The sequence below is a fragment of the Bos taurus genome, chromosome 12 (assembly GCF_002263795.3).
Source record: "Bos taurus isolate L1 Dominette 01449 registration number 42190680 breed Hereford chromosome 12, ARS-UCD2.0, whole genome shotgun sequence".
Classification (NCBI taxonomy): domain Eukaryota; kingdom Metazoa; phylum Chordata; class Mammalia; order Artiodactyla; family Bovidae; genus Bos; species Bos taurus.
In genome coordinates, this window is record NC_037339.1 from 76863430 (window position 1) to 76882899 (window position 19470).

Sequence of the window (19470 nt, forward strand, 5' to 3'; positions counted from 1 at the left end):
AAAAACACATCTTTCTTCTGCTAGATTGTTATTTGGCCTAATATAAAAGGCTGATACAAGTAATTTTCCCCTATTTAAAGAATCAAAAAATTTCCAAGTGTTAGTCGTCAAATTGTGTCTTGACTCTTTGCGACCCCATGGACTGTAGCCCATCAGACTGCTCTGAATGGAATTCTCCAGGCAAGAATACTGGAGTGGGTAGACATTCCCTTTTCTAGGGCATCTTCCCAACCCAGGGATCGAACCTGGATCTCCTGTCTTGCAGGCAGATTCTTTACCTATATAAAAACTAATGCTTGAGGAGGAAACTAATAATCTTTAAAATAAATAAAACCCCATTTGGAAACTTTTCTATTGGAAAAGTTTGTGAAGACTAACTCCTTGACTTAGTACTTAAAATCTGATTTTCTATTTGAAACTTGCTGTCAGCAATATCCTGGTTAATTCACTAGTTCAGTTTCAGTTTTCCATTATTGTTATATTTTCATTTTACTATTGAAATATAAAAATGAAATTTATATTTTTTCAGGGTATTGACATTTTTAAGACATAAATACATCTAGTCAGTGTGGGTGATGCTGCTAAGTCATTCTTGAGAGGAGAGTCTGCACTGCTTGAATGCAGTTTGTTTTGTATTAATATCATGAGCTTCCCTAGTAGCTCAGCTGGTGAAGAATCCACCTGCAACGTGGAAGACCTCAGTTCGATTCCTGGGTTGGGAAGATCTGCTGGAGAAGGGATAGGCTACCCACTCTGATACTCTTGGGCTTCCCTTGTGGCTCAGCTGGTAAAGAAAATGCCTGCAATTTGGGAGACCTGGGTTCAATCTCTGGGTTGGGAAGATATGCTGGAGAAGGGAACAGCTACTCACTCCAGTATCCTGGCCTGGAGAGTTCCACAGACAGTATAGTCCATGGGGTCGCAAAGAGTCGGACACGACTGAGTGACTTTAACTTTGTATTAATATTATTAAGCCAAAGAAATCACTTTCGTCATTTAGAACAGTAGCAACCAAATTGAAATTGGGTTTTGAAAGTGTTTTAAACTGTTCTTTCCTGGTTGGCTCATGAGTATCTCCTTGGGCACTAAGGCAGCAGAATGTTCCTAGTTTTTTTTCCTCTCAAATGGTTTCACCACGTAGTTTTGCTAGTACTGAGCCTGTGCCAGACTGTGGACTTGAGATGCTAGTATATGCTTCTACCTTAAAGCAAGACTTGTTTCTGAGAAATAGAAGAAACCAACCAACCCTTTAGAAACAGCATGTTTTGTTTTTCTTTGTAAAGTCCATAGGCAGTTTTGACCTGCTTTTGATGTATTTATTTGAATGTTTATTCAAACAATATTAATGATCTGCTAAAACATGTTAGGCTTTGAGCTAGATTCTCAGTATGTTTACATGTAAGAGTTTGTGCTAACCTAGGAAGAGTGTCTATTTTGATGATAGTTGAAAAACAAGGGATGCAACATTATATATGCTGTTTGGTTACAGAAGTATATTTAGAGAAAAGCCTGAAAGTAAACAAGTCAAAATGTTATTAGGGTTCCCCTCCTTTTTAATGCATATTTATTGTAGAAAATTTGGCCATACCAATACACATGGATGCGTGTGTATATGTTTCAATCCCATCCCCACCCCCCCCACCCCCCACAATATAATCCTTAGTTGCCATATGGATTACTAAAATTGGAGAAGGTTTAATTTAGCATAGCCTTTTACCTCAAAGACAATGGCTTAACAGTGAAAGTTAAGTAGTCGTTCAAGTGTATCTATAAATTTAAAAGCTTGTAGCAGTAAAACTGTGCTGGGAGAGATTTTTTTTTTTAAAGGAATTTAAGACAACTTCTGCATTGCAGGACCTTATGATCTGGCAAAGGAGAGTGTATAAATTTTAACAGATGTAATCTGTAAAGCAGTCAAAGTGACATTACTGGGCAGGAGGCGATGAAATGTTAAATTTTGTACCAGGTACTATCGAAGCTCAGATCACAGGAGATTCATCTGAAGACTCTGGTAGAAGTGAAACTTGAAACACTGAGTAGCACCTGGAGGGAGATAAAGGCACAGAATAAGTGTGGATTTAACTTTAAAAACTATCCCCACCTGATTTATGCATTCTTTTTAAAGGATTGTTCAGTATTCAATTTCTTTCTTATAGAGAAAACCCACAACCACAACTACAGCAACTAAATTGCTATTAATAGGGAGTGACCTGGGCAGAAGGCAGTAGAAGAGTGGACATTCTGGTCTGAGAGGAGAAGAGCAAGTTGAAGTTGGCAGTAAGCAAGGCATACAGGAGAGACTTGCTTTGAGTTTGGGAATCTTTAGGATTCTTTTGTGAGCCCGGCTGCCTTTCCTCGGATATTACTAGAGAAACTGAACTGTGTAGATTTGAGTATTTGATGTTAAGATACTGATCTATAAATCCCTTGAGTAGTAAGTATTTTTAACCTTTCAATACACTATACAGTTTTTTGCATAGTTTGAAAATATTTAATTGAATTGATAAAGATAACTCTGAACTTTCTTCAAGATGACTTGGGTGGGTTGTTTTTGGTGTTTTTTCTTTTTTTGGTCTCATTTAAAACCAAGTGCTTCTTTAAAACCTACTTTACAGCTGGGGAATATAACTTAGCAATACCCAAATGTATTTTCCACCTTAGACTTTTTGGAAGAGGGTAATACATGCCCAGGTATATGGATGTGTTCCAGTTTTTAATGACTGCCTTGTAAAATAAATTTAAATACAGTTCCTTAACCTGGAAAACTGTTAGGAAAAGCCATTTCAAAAACATTATGAATCCCTTTCATCATTTTAAAAGAATAGATTGCTTTCAGAAGTAAGTAACTTACTCTACTCTATGTTGAATGCCTTGCGTTTCTTAAGCAAAAATAGGTTTGAAACACTGTGGATGGAATAGTCTTAAAAATGGAGCACATATTCTTAAATTTGGAGTTGATGTAGAACTTAATGCATGTATTGGTTCTTTTAGGAAGAAAGGTTAAAATGGATGAGGATCGAATGTGAGACTGTTTAAACGATTCTCAAGGTTTTCTGGCGCGTGTGTGGTGGTATTGAACTCTTCAGTCCTGAGCTTCAGTTTGTCCCTGGTGCTGACCTGATGCTGAGCAGGAACACTCACCCCATCCCTTCACTCTGTTCCTCTAATTATCTCCACTTCCTGGGGAGCTTGCTTAGAACTGGGCAGGAGTGCTTGTTATTAGTATATTAGGCTACCCTGGCTACATGTAACAGGGTCGTTTTTGATACAAGATTTATGTGGAGATGAACTGAATATGAATAGGAGGCTAAAATTGTTTGCTGTGATTTTACCTAATCAAATTGGTGTGGAAATTATCGGGTTAGACAGTGAGTTAGGCTTGTAATAAATGAAATCATGGTTAATACAGCCCCTGAGCTTCTTTGCCACACCGTAGTTCCTAGTGCGTATTCAGAGAGAGAGGTGAGGACAGCGATGCCCTCGGGTTCGCCGTTCTGTGTATGCTTGCAGATGCAGGTAGTTCTCTTTGCTGGGATGCCCTGTTAACGCAGAGATTTCTCCTCAGGTTCACGTGAAGATGGCGGACGAGGCTGTCTGCGTCGGCCCAGCTCCCACCAGTAAGAGCTACCTCAACATGAATGCCATCATGGACGCCGTCAGGAGCACCAGGGCCCAAGCTGTGAGTCCGAATGAATCCATCTGCTGCAGCTGTTTCATATGTAGTGAGCGGAACGCTAGAGTTTGTATTTAAAAAAAAAAAAAAAAAGGAATGATTGAAAGTGCTGTTGCAGTTCATGTCACATGAGAGATGTGGCCGAATCCGCTACTGGGAGTCAGAGGCTTCATGGCATCTGGCAGGGTTGGTCTCTGATCTCGCAGGTGGCTGTTGGGTTCAGCTTTCACACTAGGGAGCAGTTTCAGTTCATTTCCAAATTTGCTAGGAGAAGGGGAAAAAAAAAAGAAATCCCAATTAGTTTTGAGTATTAACCCTTTCAGTGTGATAATAGTTTTAAAAAAGTGTTTTATAAATAGGATCCAAAAGACCCTGTCTTAAATTCTGTTTTAATCATTCATAAATTATCTGTGCCTCTTTATACTTCCAGAAATAAGATTGCAGTTGGTAATTATTTGGGTTTGGTGTCAATGGAATGTACATGATTTACATGGAGAAATTGGCAATTCTCCCCATCCCCAATTCTGTGTGAATGGAGTGGAATCCAAGGGAAAAAAAAGTTTCTGATTGGCCATAGTGTTTTATTAATATTGTTGCTGTGTGTGTGTATGTGTTTATCAGAGAACTAATTACATATAATGTTGAAAACCTCTGCAGAGTTATCTGAAATTGGATAGAAGCAGCCAATACCAGCAGTTAGCCTGGATTGCTCCAATTAGTGGGCACATTTCTTTTGGGGGAAAAAAAAAAACTTTTACTAAGATGCCTGTTTGAAGAAAAAACTGAATTCATGAGCCCTTATTATAGATGTTATAATTTATTAGCAGAGTTAGTGAAGATAAAACTCTGTTAACCTATAAAGATAAAACTGTGTTAACTCATAGTAAAACTATAGATTGCCAGGATACAATCTTCAGTTAAATGTTTATATAAAATGAAATTGTTGGAGTGAAACTCCTCTCATATGATGTAGTAGTGTAAATTACTCTGTACCATGTTCATAAAGCTTAGTTTAACATTTAAAAAATCTCAGATGTGAATATACTTATGTGGCAGCCTGGATGGGAGGGGAGTTTGTGGGAGAATGGATACATGTATATGTACGGCTGAATCTCTTTGCTATCCACCTGAAACTATCACAAAGTTATTAATTGTCTATGGTCCAAAATAAAATAAAAAGTTGAAAAAATAGATTAAACTTTAAAATTGAGGGAAAAAAGATCCTATCCTTTTATACCAAGTTGATCATGTAATTGCAGAGAAAAAAATAAACATTCAGGTAAAAAAAGAAATCTCAAATGCATAGATACTTCTAGATTAGATTATGATATTAGCTCACTTAGAAATTTGACATGTAGCAGAATTATTTTCCTAGAAATATGTTTAATACTAATAATAGAGTGACTAAATTTACGTTTGGTCAAATTTACTTGGTTAGAAGAGGATGGTAGAATTTAAGTTGTTGCAGTGTGGCTTGTGAGAGAGGAGAGCATGGAGTGGTTGTCACTGGCTGAGTGGAATGAGGAGGGGAACAGGGGCAAATATTAGAAAAATCCAGAGTATGGTGAAAAAGTAAAGCCAAACGTTGATTTCAGTTAGGTTTGATGAAAACTGATCATTGGGTAGTGGCTGAGTATGTTCATAATATCAGGAATAAAATACATTCATTGGCTTAGTAGCCAGGGTGTTGGAAAGTAGCAGTTTTTCTGGTACTGTAAAGGAAGGGGAGCTCAGAGTTTCTCCTCCATCTTGTGAAAGGTTTCCTTTAACGTAGTTCTTTGACCCACCAAGCTTATGACCAAAGTTGGTCTCAGGAAAAGTGGGGGAGTTTCGGTGGGGTTGAGTAGCATAGCCAAGTGCAAGTGGGCAGGAAGGTGTGTATGTAGCCGGCCCTGGCTGTGGTTAGGTCCGAAGCAGCGTGCTGCCAGTGATTTCTTGGCATTTGGGTTTGAACTCGGAAACTGAGTTAGAGATATTCAGGATGTTAGAGAGGCCAGTAACCTTACTCGAGAGCCCTAAACAATAAATGCATTAACGTTCTCTTTGTTTTGCTTATTATAAAGGTTTTGCAAATCGGTAAAACTGAAAGTGCTTTTTGTTTTCATTTCTAAGGTACATCCAGGTTATGGATTTCTCTCAGAAAACAAAGAATTTGCCAAACGTTTGGTAAGTTTGTAATGAACGAGAAACTGTTAGCTTATAATTCAGAAAGCAGTGTGATTGTGTTGCTTTTGTAAATGTGGGTAGTGGTGAGTTACAGTCTTTTAATTGACCCAAAAATGATTCTTTGAAAATAGTTTGGGAAAAGTGAAGACTTATTCTGTAATCTTAAGTCTTGATTTGAAGAGTAAAATATGGAAAAGTTGTAAAATCATCATTACACATAATGAATGATACCTAGTTTATTACACATTGTGTGGACTTTGACTTTTAAAATTAAATATTTCAGACTTTTAGCTAAATATGGCAGGGAGTCCAGTGATTTATTAATTATTGTACCATAAGCAGGAATGTGAAGCCAGAAGTAAGATTCTGGTATTTGTCCCTCTTATTGCCTATTATGGCATTTAATATTAAATCTTACTATGGCTTCTTTATTGTGGGAAAAGTTTTTTTTTTTTTTTTTAATGATTTGAGTATCCTGCTGATACCATCATCCTGACTAGGTATGTGAACCTATATTTGCTTTTCCAAGTGTATTTACATCTACATTCAAGATGGTACTGAAACCTTAGTTTTTGAGTACTAAAGAATGATATTAAATAATGTTTCAAGAAACTCCTTAGATCAGTTAGGTATTAAGTTAACTTAATATTTTAGTACATTATACTTTGTTTCTGCAATATGCTTGTATTTTGTTCTTTTGATTCAAAATTACTTATGAATGCAATTACCATTTTGAAGATGTTATTGTTGTTCAGTCGCTAAGTCATATCTGACTCTGTGACCGCATGAACTACAGCATGCCGGGCTCCCCTGTCCTTCACTATCTCCTGGAGTTTGTTCAAATTCATGTCCATTGAGTCAATGATGCTATCTAGCCATCTTGTTTTCTGCCGCTCCCTTCTCCTTTGCCTTCAATCTTTCCCAGCATCAGGGTCTTTTCCAGTGAGTCAGCTCTTCACCATCAGGTGGCCAAAGTATTGGAGCGTCAGCTTCAGCATCAGTCCTTCCAGTGAATATTCAGGGTCAGTTTCCTTTAGGATTGACTGGTTTGATCTCCTTGCAGTCCAAGGGCCTCTCAAGAGTCTTCTCCAGCACCATAATCCAAAAGCATCAGTTCTTCAGCAGTCAGCCTTCTCTATGGTCCAGCTCTCACAGGTCTACATGGTGACTGGAAAAAACCATAGCATTGACTATTTTCACTTAAAATTCATAAATTTAATTTGGACAAATCTAAAGATCATAGAGTTCTATCTCAAAATGATCTGTTTCAACCAATTTACTTCTCAGATTAAAAACTAAGGCCTAAAGAAGCTGTGACTTGAGCTCACAAAGCTGGCTAATAGTAAGAAATGTCTGGAGAGGTATAGGTATCTGAGGGTCCAGATCTCCGAGGTTTTGTGCAGTGTATCCACATTTTCCTGTTTATCACTTTTTATTATCTTGTTTGAAATTTTGGCTGAGGTTCTGTCATTATGTAAGAAAATGATTTGAATATATTTTAAATGTATTTGTACAATATGACATATTTAAGTTTGTATAAATGAGGAGTCTCTAAACTATGGTCCATAGGCCAAATGCAGCTGCGGTCTGTTTTTGTATTATAAATTAAGTTTTATTGTCACACAGCCTTGCAGTGTCTGTGGCTGCTTCTGCTTTAGAATAGCAGGGTTGCAGAGCTGTAGTAAAGACTGAATGGCCTGCAAATAAATATTTATGGTATGGCCCTTCATAGAAGAAGTTTGCCAGCTCCTAGTACAGATGAGTCAGAGAAGGCAATGGCAACCCACTCCAGTACTCTTGGCCTGGAAAATCCCATGGACGGAGGAGCCTGGTAGGCTGCAGACCATGGGGTCGCGAAGAGTCGGGCACGACTGAGCGACGTCACTTTCACGTTTCACTTTCATGCATTGGGGAAGGAAATGTCAACCCACTCCAGTATTCTTGCCTGGAGAATCCCAGGGACAGAGGAGCCTAGTGGGGTGCTGTCTATGGGGTCGCACAGAGTTGGACACGACTGAAGCGACTTAGCAGCAGCAGTACAGATGAGTATCTGAGTCTGGGAGAAGTGAAATGCTAATATGTTCACTCATGCATTTATGCAGTCATTAAAAAGGATCAGTTGATATCTTATGTTCAAGGCATTTAAGAACGATATAAAATTGCATCAGATGTGTGTCTTGCTCATGAGCAGCTCACAGTCATGTTGTGAAAAATACGTCAGGTACCACATGACTTCAGGGAGGAAAGTGTTATGAAGAAGATCAGACTCTGTGTTAATGAGGATAAGATTGTGCCATTGGGTGTTTCATGTTAGAGTAAAGAGGATAGAATGTGTGACTAACCCTCCTTTCTCATTTTTCTATTTTTATCTCCTCCATTTTCCTTTTTCCATGCTGTGCCTCAGCCAAGCCAGACTGAGCGCTGTTCCCAAATGTGGCTGGTTCTTCCTGTCCCATCCTTCTTACCACTGTCCTCAGTGGTCCTGCCTGTCCCCTCGCTCCACATTTCCAACTACCATCTCTCTTTGAAGGCACAGTTCATGTTACCTCTACCAGAATAGTTTTCCATGTCCCTCTGGTGAGAACTAATCTTTTCCTCTGTCTTCTAGAGCATTAACATTTTTTAAAAAAAATTTCTTACTTGCTATACCACCTTCCCTATTATGTTAAAATTGTTTCTGTATTTTAGTCTCTTAAAATAAGTAACTTGGTCTTCTCATTCTTTGATTCTCTTTTGTTTTATCACCTAATGATTTCTGTGTAGTAAGTTCAATGAATGTTATGGAAAGATTCAGGAAATATTATTAGATGAAGAATCATAGAATAACCTGCAAGAAAACTTTCCTCCTATGACACAAGGGATGGTTTTGTAATGGGAAAGTGGTATTGCTGTGTGTTTTTATTCACCATGAAAACATGTAGTTGATGATAACTAACCTTCTCTTTTTGTACATCATGGCAAGATTCTTACTTGGGATATAATTTTCCTAGCATTAAAACTTTTCCCATTGAAGTGTGCCATTTAAATTATTCCTTTTGAAATGTCTGGCTATTGCTGCCAAATTCCATAAAAATAGCAGAATGACATAAAATTGCTTACTGATTTTGTTATGCATATCAACATTGTGTGGTTAGTGATGAGCCATTGAAATCTAATAGTTATTATCTCAAACTGGGTGTATTAGAATCTGTTTTCCAAGATAGTGGTGATAGACTACTATATTGGTGACAACCTTTGGCAAGAAAGATGAGCAGAACACGGAAAAGAAATTTTTAAGATTAATTACTGTGGAGTTCCTTTTACTGTAATAGTGTGAGTTATGTTTGAAATTTAATCAAATGTGGAGGGCCCCCACCCATTAATTTCTGGTTCTGTATTTGTTTTATTGCTGTTCAAAATCAGCATAGTATTTACTTTGTTGATAGAAAAGATATTTGTGCTTTATCATCTGATACATTGTTTTTAGTTTACAGCTTTGAATAAATGATTTCTTAAATTTTTTTCTGATTTATGCAATTTTTTTTTGCTTTAGAAAGTACCATGAATCAAATGTTAAAAGCATTCTAAACTTTATACATATTTTTTACAAGGCTAATAATTCTTTATGCTTAACTTATATGAAGTGGGATCAGATTATAGAGTATCCTTACTGCATATAATTTAAACTAAATCTTGTTTCAGCCCCTGGAAAGAGTGGTTTAAAGATTAAATGAGATTTAAAGAGATTTCCTGGGGCTTCCCAGGTGGCGCAGTTGGTAAAGAATCTTCCTGCCAATGCAAGAGACGCAGGTTCTATCCCTGGATAGGGAAGATCCCCTGGAGAAGGAAGTGGTAACCCACTCCAGAATTTTTGCCTGGGAAATCCCACGGACAGAGGAGCCTGGCAGGCTACAGACCATGGGGTTGCAAAAAGTCAGACCGAGCGACTGAGCACGCATTGTAAAGATTTCCTGGTATTCTGTTATCTTTCCGTTTTTTATATATGTATATTTTCATGTTATCATATCATATTTTAATGCAGCACAGCATTATAAGTTGCAGTAGTTACCTTTATAAGAAATTCATGTTAGATTTAATAATTTGTGTCTCATGTATGGGTCTTATCCATGTATTTAAAAGATAAGTGTATATATGCATATATACAGATAGTGTATTCTATCCACAATGCTCAGCATTGAGGGTGGAGAGAGGAACTGTGGGAAGCAGTTGAGGTGTGATGATTGTATTTTTTGTCTCTCTTTGTTGGAGACTTTTTAGTAAGATAAAGAGTACAACTTTCAAAAACAATAATGAGGTGGATATTTTAAATCCATTGAATTGACCAAACATTTAAAAAATAGCTATAATATCCAGTGTAGGCAATTGAACAGGAAGTGTCTTCTTGTTCATGGGAGTGTAAATTCTTTCAGCCCCCTTTTTTCTGTGTTCCAGAAATTTGCTAGGATTACCAAAATTTAAAGCTTATATATTTTTTAACTCAATAATTCCACTCTTAAGAATTTCACCTACAAAGATATACTTTAAAAATGTTCATTGTAAGGTTGTTCATAGTAGCAGATTTTCAAATAGATCAAATTTTTTTCCTTTAAACTGAAGAGAATGACATCTACCCTGTAGGGTTGTTGTAAAGATTAGAAACCACGTGTATAATGAACTTAGCACAAAGTCTGGCATTACCAGGCAGATCACCTTATCCATTATAGGTGTTAGTAATTATTACTGTAGTCAATAGAGAGAGCTATTGAAGAGTTTTCTTTTTATTTTTTTTGAGAATGAGATAGTTAATATTAGCATTTTGGGGGAAATCTGATATTATTTTCATGTGTATTTTGTGAGCTTAGGTGTTTTTCCTGTTGAGATTAATAATCTGATAATATTATATTCCTGTACACACATGGATGATCCTGTAGTTTGCAAAATACTTTCACCTTGACCTATATGATTTCATTTAATTCATGCAACCATTTAACAAAAAGAAATCTGAGACTCAGATGCAGTGATAGGCCAGCAATCGCACGCTATTGGTAAGGAACAGAATCAGGACTTGACCTCAGTGGGATGAGCGTAAGCACATAGAGCTTAAAAAATCCTGTACTGTGGTTGCTTAGTTGAAAAGCGTCAGAAGCCAAACATTGAAGACCGAATACCTGTAGGGAATCTAGCCAGAACACACAGAAATCTGTTCCCCCAGTTTATAATAACAGAGGTGGCACACAGTCAGCTTGTGTAGATAGAAATTCAAAGAAACCCTTTCGCGAGGTCATAGGTCTTCAGTTGCAAGATTGTAATCCACAGTGTGTAGGAATTGTGAAGTGTGTAGTAAGTACTTGGCAACTGATACTAAAATTATAAAGCTAGCAAGGTTGCCAGTAACTTTGTTTAATAATATTTTTGTTCTTAAAATATTAAGAGTGCATTTAAAATAATCCATTTTATGCCCTGTTCACTCATATTTGAAAAAAAAAAAAAAAAAGCAAAGATCTTGCAAAGCCCAAAGGTGTTTTATAATTCTTATTTTATCTACATAGGTTGTGATCTGGGTAGCTCATGGAAGTATGTTTTGTGTGTGACTTAATTATGTATGTCATGGCTTAAAAAGGTTAATGCTACACTGTATTTTATAGACATCTAATTTTAACTACACAGCTGCTCTTAACATTATTAGAAATTTCCGTTTTGGACACAGGTCTATGATTTTATTATACTAAAATAAAAAAGTTTTGAGAATGTAAAGTCTTAAGTCACTGTATACATTGAAAAGGAAGGTTTCTTCTATCTGTGAATGTCTGACCCCATCCCCTAGTTTAAATCCCTAGTGGCCACTGCTGCTACCAAATGTGTATTTTTCTAGAGTGCATGCATGCATTTGTGTTAGCCTGCTAGAATTTGCTTATAAATTTGTTATATAGGGCACTCATATTTGCTGAAGTAAGGTTTTGTTTGTTTTTAAGAAGAGAAGTGGGGCTCCCCAGGTGGTTCAGTGGTTAAGAATCCACCTGCCAATGCAGGTGTGACCCCTGGGTTGGGAAGATACCCCGCAGGAGGGCATGGCTAGCTACTCCAGTGTTCTTACCTGGGGAATCCCATGGACAGAGGAGCCTGGTGGGCTACGGTCCGTGGGGATTCCAGAGTCAGACTCGACTGAGCCACTAAACTAACAAGAAGAGAAGTGGCACAGAAATTTTCTTCCCTTCCCCCAGACTTTTAGGAATAGATGTGGAGGAGAAGGAAACGGCAACCCACTCCAGTATTCATGCCTGGAAAATCCCATGGACCGAGGAGCCTGGTGGGCTACCATCCATGGGGTCGCAGAGTCAGACATGACTGAGTGACTTCTGTGTTTTTGAAGCTCAAAGGGATATGGGTCACTGAAAAGGATATAAACCAGGGCAGAATTTCTTAAAGAAGTAACAGATTAGTTAGTTACAACATCAAGATAAATGGAATTGAAACAGAGATGCTACCAAGAGAGTTGGGCAGTACTGCTTAAATAATGCTCAAGAGTTTGTATTCTTAAATTGTTTCCTCTTGAGAGAAGATGAGCAGCCCTGGGCCCACTCAGCTCTGCCTTTTCTGTTCCCCACTTTGGTTATGTGTTGTCACTTTCAGAATTGCACTTTTTTCACCTTGTCATAGTAGCTGCCAAAGTGTGTTTTTATAAACATGGGGTTCTAGAGCGCTGGCTTCCTGGGGCAGAGGAGAGAAAGAAATGCGTGTTGTACAAAATCAGTACGTTCATATGTTTAATAAAACAGTTCTATTATTGAAAAAAAAAAAAGGAATAGATGTGGAACACCCACATGCAGATACTCCTGCAACATTCCTACTTACTCTTTCTGACAATGTGTGGTATCTTATGATTTATATCAAAGAGAACAATCTCAGATTAAGTGCCTTGCCCAATGTCACATGGCCCGAAAACGAGAGCATAGTATCTTACAGAAGTCTTTGTTAATCCCAGGCTCAGTAAATGTTGTGAACTGCTTCTAAGATGAACTGGAACTAGACCCGATTGTTAGTGTTTTGTTTTGAATTGACTGCTTTGGCATCTATTTTAACTGTTGGTGGAAACTGTTTCTCTTTTGACTCCCCTTCCCCCCCTCTAATTGGTGTACCATTGTTAAGGTCTAAAATCAGAATATATCTTTTGGTTTTCTGGTCTCCTGAGCTTGGACATCAGTGAAAGTAATTGTCTTGGCTTGGATTTGCTGTTACAGGTAAAGTGAGTTGGGAAAAACTACAGAATAGTCACGGATGTCCGTGTCCTCTCAGGGATCTTTTGTTGAATTAACAATGTCTTCCTGAATTTAGAGGAGAGATCTGGTGACTGTGTCCTTCATAACGGACTGTGTGTGGGATGTTTGAGGACATGGCTGAGAGCGCGCTGGCTTAGAATTCAGCTTCGGAAAGATGACACGGCCTAGACATGCTCTAAATCGGATGCCTGAGAAGGAAAAATCTTCTGTTTTTAGGGAGTCTTTAAGGCAGATTTGTTTAGAATTGTGGGGCTTGGGGAGATTTCAGTAGGAAGGTTTCTTTCTCCCTTTGGCTTGAGGTTAAAACAGTTTGAATTTTATACTCACACTTTCCTCCGCCCTCTCCTTTCTGTCTGCTTGCTTGCTGGTATTACCACTGTCTGGACTCTGAGTTAAAATTCTTAACTCTGCCGCTTCGGAGCTCTGTGATCTTGGACAAGTTGCTTAATGTTTGATTTGAAAGACTGATGTCTTTTATGCTTACTGTTGGCAGGACTTGGTTTTCTCCATCTGACTCATGTCTCTTGTGGCCAGCGTGTAGTCACGCCACTCTTTTTTAATCCTTCTGATCATCTGTATTTTTTAATTGTAGTGTTTGGCCTTTTAAACTTTTTGGTTTGCCTTAGTCTTATTTTCTTTAAAGACAGCTTTTTTTGAGATATAATTTATATCATAACACTCACCCTTTTATAATATAAAAACAAGTTATATAACTATTGCCACTATGTAATTTCTGTAGAATCTATTACCATTTAATAAATTACCAATATGACTGGATTTATGTCTAACATTTTATAAAATTTTGTGATTGTCTCTTCTTTCTCCGTCTTTCCTGTCTTCTTTGGGTTATTTTATTTTCTGAAATTCCATTTTAAATTGTTTAGTGGTTTTCCTAGGGATTACAGTATACATCCTTACTTTTTATGGTCTACTTAGACCTAGTACAGTATTATGCCATTTCATGTACAATGCAGAAATTTTGCAGTCTCATAGCCCACTATTTCCTTCTTTCCATCTCCATTCTCTGTGTTGAGTTTTTGTATGTGTTTCATCTGCATAGGCTATAAACTCCATGGGAAAATGTCATAATTTTTCCTTTAAATGTTTTTTGAAATGAGTTAAGACATTTCCTTCATTAATGACCCAAATAGCATTCAGTTGAAATTAACACTGATTTTTATTTTTGTTCTTTTTGTTTTGGTTATGTAGAAGAATTATTAAGTTCATTTTTTATTATGTTTAAATGTGGTAAAATATACATAACATAAACTTTACCTTTTTATCCATCTTTAAGTGTACAATTTGGTGGTATTAAGTATACTTATTGGTACACTGTCTATCACTGCCTTCATCTCCAGAATTCGTTCATCATCCAGAACTGAAACTCTCAACCCATTAAATAGTAACATTCTGTTTCCCCTACCCCTGAACATTCTGAAATCACCCTACCCCTCCTACTTTCTGTCTCTGAATTTAACTGCTCTGGGTAACTCTAAGTGGAATCATACAATATTTGTCCTTTTCTGACCGGCTTACTTCACTTTAGCATAATGTCTTTACTCCATGCATGTTGTAGCGCGGGTCAGGATTTATCTCCTTTTGAAGGCTGAATAATAGTCTGCTGTATGGATATATACCACATTTTGTTTATCCATTATCTGTTGATTATCACCCAATTGGTACATGGGTAGAAGGTAGAAATTACCCTTTTTAGTTTTTTTGTATCATTCAAGAATCTTTCAGTACATGTTTGTTAACTATTCTTTAGATGAGAGAAGTTGCTGAATTAAAATTTGAAATTTTGAAAATAGAAAGGGTATTTGTGAAGCCTTTCTGTAGTGTACTGTTGTAATGCAGTTTTTAACTTAGTAACTTTGTGATCTCTTTATTTTTATCCATTTATTTGTAACTCTTATACTTAAAATTTAGTGGAGAAGATTGTTGTTCTCATGAAGGTAATAGATTGAGGATTTTGTGGGACTAAATGAAGTAACATTAATTATCATGGTTACATATAGTTAATGATTCTTACTGCCCCACATATATTCTAAAATTAGGCTTTTCAGTGCATGCTTTCTAAAAAGGGGCAAAGAGGCAGAAATAATGAGATGATTCTGGGGCTTTGTTTTCTGACTGGACCTTATCTAAAGATACTGTTACAAAGCTTTTGAGGTGCCATACTGAAAACTGTGTGACATGCTGATTTGCCTAAGCAGAGAGTGTTCCTTTCTTGTGTGTGTGTACTTCCCAACATGCTTAGGGCATGTCTGCAAATGTGTGCACTTTCTTAGCTTTTTATTCAGCCCTTCACATATGAGTTGGTTATTGAATGCAGTTTTTTAAGAGAAATAACCTTAATGACCCAAGTCAAATCCCTTATGATTATTCAGTGGAAGTGACAAATAGATTCAAGGGATTAGATCTGGTAGACAGAATGTGCCTGAAAAACTATGGACGGAAGCTTGTAACATTTGTCCAGGAGGTGGTGATCAAAACCGTCCCCAAGAAGGAGAAATGCAGGAAAGCGAAGTGGTCGTCTGAGGAAGCCTTACAAATAGCTGAGAAGAGAGAAGCAGAAGACAAAGGAAAAAGAGAAAGATATACCCAACTGAATGCAGAGTTCCAGAGACTAGCAAGGAGAGATAAGAAAGACTTCTTAAGGGAACAATGCAAAAAAATAAAGGAAAACAGTAGAATGGGAAAGACTAGAGATCTCCTCAAGAAAATTAGAGATACCAGGGAAACATTTCATGCAAAGATGGGCTCAATAAAGGATAGAAACAGTAAGGATCTAACAGAAGCAGAAGAGATTAAGAAGAGGGGGCAAGAATACATAGAAGAACTGTGCAAAATAGTGACCATGATGCTGTCACTCACCTGGAGCCAGACATCCTGGAGTGTTTAGTCAAGTGGGCCTTAGGAAGCATTACTAGGAACAAAGCTAGTGGAGATGATGGAATTCCAGCTGAGCTATTTCAAATTCTAAAAGATAATGCTGTTAAAGTGCTTCACTCAATATGTTAGTAAATTTGAAAAACTCAGGAGTGTACTGAGAAAAACACTGGAAAAGATCAGGACTGGAAAATGTCCAGTCCTGGACATTCCAATCCAAAAAGAAAGGCAATGCCAAAGAATGTTCAAACTACCATACAGTTGCACTCATTTCACATACTGCCAAAGTAATGCTCAAAATCCTTCAAGTTAGGTTTCAGCAGTAGGTGAACTGAGAACTTCCAGATATACAAGCTAGATTTAGAAAACACAGGAAGCAGAGATTGAATTGCCAACATTCATTGGATTGGATTGTAGAAAAAGCAAGGGAATTCCAGAAAAACATTTGCTTCATTGATCACAACAAACTGTGGAAAATTCTTAGAGAGAGTAATACCAGACCATCTTATCTGTCTTCTGAGAAACCTGTATGCAGGTTAAGAAGCAACAGTTAGAACCAGACATGGAACAATGGACTGATTCCAAATTGGGAAAGGAGTATGCCAAGGCTGTATATTGTCATCCTGCTTATTTAACTTCTGTGCAGAGTACATCATGAGAAATGTCAAGTAGATGAATCACACACTAGAATCAAGATTGCTGGGAGAACTATCAACAGCCTCACATATGCAGATGATACCACTGTAATGGTGGAAAGTGAAGAGGAACTAAAGAGCCTCTTGATAAAGGTGAAAGAGGAGAGTGAAAAAGCTGGCTTAAAAATGAACATTCAAAAAAACATTCAAAAAGATCATAGTATCTGGTCCCATCACTTCATGACAAATAGATGGGAAAAAAGTGGAAATGGTGACAAATTTTATTTTCTTGGGCTCCAAAATCACTGCAGATGGTGACTGCAGCCACGAAATTAAAAGATGCTTGCTTTTAAATAAAAATATTTCCTTACAAGTACAGTGGCTGAGAAATGTAACACATAATTTTTTCTAATGATATGCTATTTCTCTGGTTGTAGTTCAGTTGCTAAGTCATGTCTGACTCCTTGAGATCCCATGGACTGCAGAATGCAGTTTTCTTTTTAAAAGAAAAACTATGACAAACCTATGGATGTGAGAGTTGGACTGTGAAGAAGGCTGAGCGCCGAAGAATTGATGCTTTTGCACTGTGGTGTTGGAGAAGACTCTTGAGAGTCCATTGGACTGCAAGGAGATCCAACCAGTCCATTCTGAAGGAGATCAGCCCTGGGATTTCTTTGGAAGGAATGATGCTAAAGCTGAAACTCCAGTACTTTGGCCACCTCATGTGAAGAGTTGACTCATTGGAAAAGACTCTGATGCTGGGAGGGATTGGGGGCAGGAGGAGAAGGGGACAACAGAGGATGAGATGGCTAGATGGCATCATTGACTTGATGGACGTGAGTCTGAGTGAACTCCGGGAGTTGGTGATGGACAGGGAGGCCTGGCGTGCTGCAATTCATGGGGTCGCAAAGAGTCGGACACGACTGAGCGACTGATCTGATCTGATCTGATGACAAACCTAGACAGTATATTAAAAAGCAGAGACATTACTTTGCCAACACAGGTCTGTCTAGTCAAAGCTATGGTTTTTCCAGTAGTCATGTATGGATGTGAAAATTGGACCATGAAGAAGGCTGAGTGCTGAAGAATTGATGCTTTTGAACTGTGGTGCTGAAGACTCTTGAGAGTCCCTTGGACAGCAAGGAGATCAAACCAGTCAGTCCTAAAGGAAATCAACCCTGAATATTCACTGGGAGGACTGATGCTGAAGCTCCAATACTTTGACCACTTGATGCAAAGAGCTAACTCTTTGGAAAAGACTCTAATGCTGGGAAAGATTGAGAGCATGAGGAGAAGAGGGGAATAGAGGATGGGATAGTTAGATAGCATCACCAACTCAGTGGACATGAGTTTGAGCAAACTCTGGGAGATAGTGGAGGACAGACGATCCTGGCATTCTGCAGTCCATGGGATCTCAAGGAGTCAGACATGACTTAGCAACTGAACCATAACCAGAGAAATAGCATATCATTAGAAAAAATTATGTGTTGCATTTCTCAGCCGCTGTACTTATAAGGAAATATTTTGATTAATATAGATGCTGCTGTTGATTACAACAGTAGAAGAGTACAAGCAAAACAACTGTGATCTTGATGTGAATTGATAAGATTTCTACCTTTAGCAGTTTAACTTTTTGGAATACGTATTGTGTGCCAGGCACTATTCCAATCACTATGTGTACTGATTCTTTTGCTTTCCTAACAGCCCTGCAGGCGGATAGTACTGTTTTCATAGGTATAGGAGGCAAAAGCAAGGTAAATTTATGCAGATCGCTCAACTAGCTCTGAGTACCTGGGCAAGGATCCAAGCCCAGGCATCACCTACTCTCCTATCTTCAGGGCTGTAGAAAAGATTGGACAAATTCAGTTCAGTCAGTCAGTTCAGTCACTCAGTCGTGTCCGACTCTTTGCGACCCCATGAATCACAGCACGCCAGGCCTCCCTGTCCATCACCAACTCCCGGAGTTCACTCAGACTCACGTCCATCAAGTCAGTGATGCCATCCAGCCATCTCATCCTCTGTCATCCCCTTCTCCTCCTGCCCCCAATCCCTCCCAGCATCAGAGTCTTTTCCAATGAGTCAGCTCTTCGCATCAGGTGGCCAAAGTACTGGAGTTTCAGCTTTAGCATCATTCCTTCCAAAGAAATCCCAGGGCTGATCTCCTTCAGAATAGACTGTTTGGATCTCCCTGCAGTCCAAGGGACTCTCAAGAGTCTTCTCCAACACCACAGTTCAAAAGCATCAGTTCTTTGGCGCTCAGCCTTCTTCACAGTCCAACTCTCACATCCATACATGACCACAGGAAAAACCATAGCCTTGACTAGACAGACCTTTGTTGGCAAAGTAATGTCTCTGCTTTTGAATATGCTGTCTAGGTTGGTCATAACTTTTTTTCCAAGGAGTGAGCGTCTTTTAATTTCATGGCTGCAGTCACCATCTGCAGTGATTTTGGAGCCCAGAAAAATAAAGTCTGACACTGTTTCCACTGTTTCCCCATCTATTTCCCATGAAGTGATGGGACCAGATGCCATGATCTTCATTTTCTGAATGTTGAGTTTTAAGCCAACTTTTTCACTCTCCTCTTTCACCGTCATCAAGACGCTTTTTAGTTGCTCTTTACTTTCTGCCATAAGCGTGTCATCTGCATATCTGAGGTTATTGATACTTCTCCTGGCAATCTTGATTCCAGCTTGTGCTTCTTCCAGCCCAGTGTTTCTCATAATGTACTCTGCATATAAGTTAAATAAGCAGGTGACAATATATAGCCTTGACGTACTCCTTTTCCTATTTGGAACCAGTCTGTTGTTCCATGTCCAGTTCTAACTGTTGCTTCCTGACCTACATACAG

General features: G+C 38.2%; 1 protein-coding gene across 5 annotated transcripts in view; it reads left to right on the plus strand.

The window, feature by feature from the left end:
* PCCA (propionyl-CoA carboxylase subunit alpha) overlaps positions 1 to 19470 on the plus strand; it is a 420685-nt gene that overhangs the window by 109141 nt on the left and 292074 nt on the right. For all 5 annotated transcript variants that reach the window (XM_059892112.1, NM_001083509.1, XM_024999954.2 and 2 more), the window contains 2 exons: positions 3566 to 3679; positions 5786 to 5839. In XM_059892112.1, coding sequence (XP_059748095.1) covers positions 3566 to 3679; positions 5786 to 5839 — 168 coding nt within the window. The remainder of the gene's footprint in view (positions 1 to 3565; positions 3680 to 5785; positions 5840 to 19470) is intronic.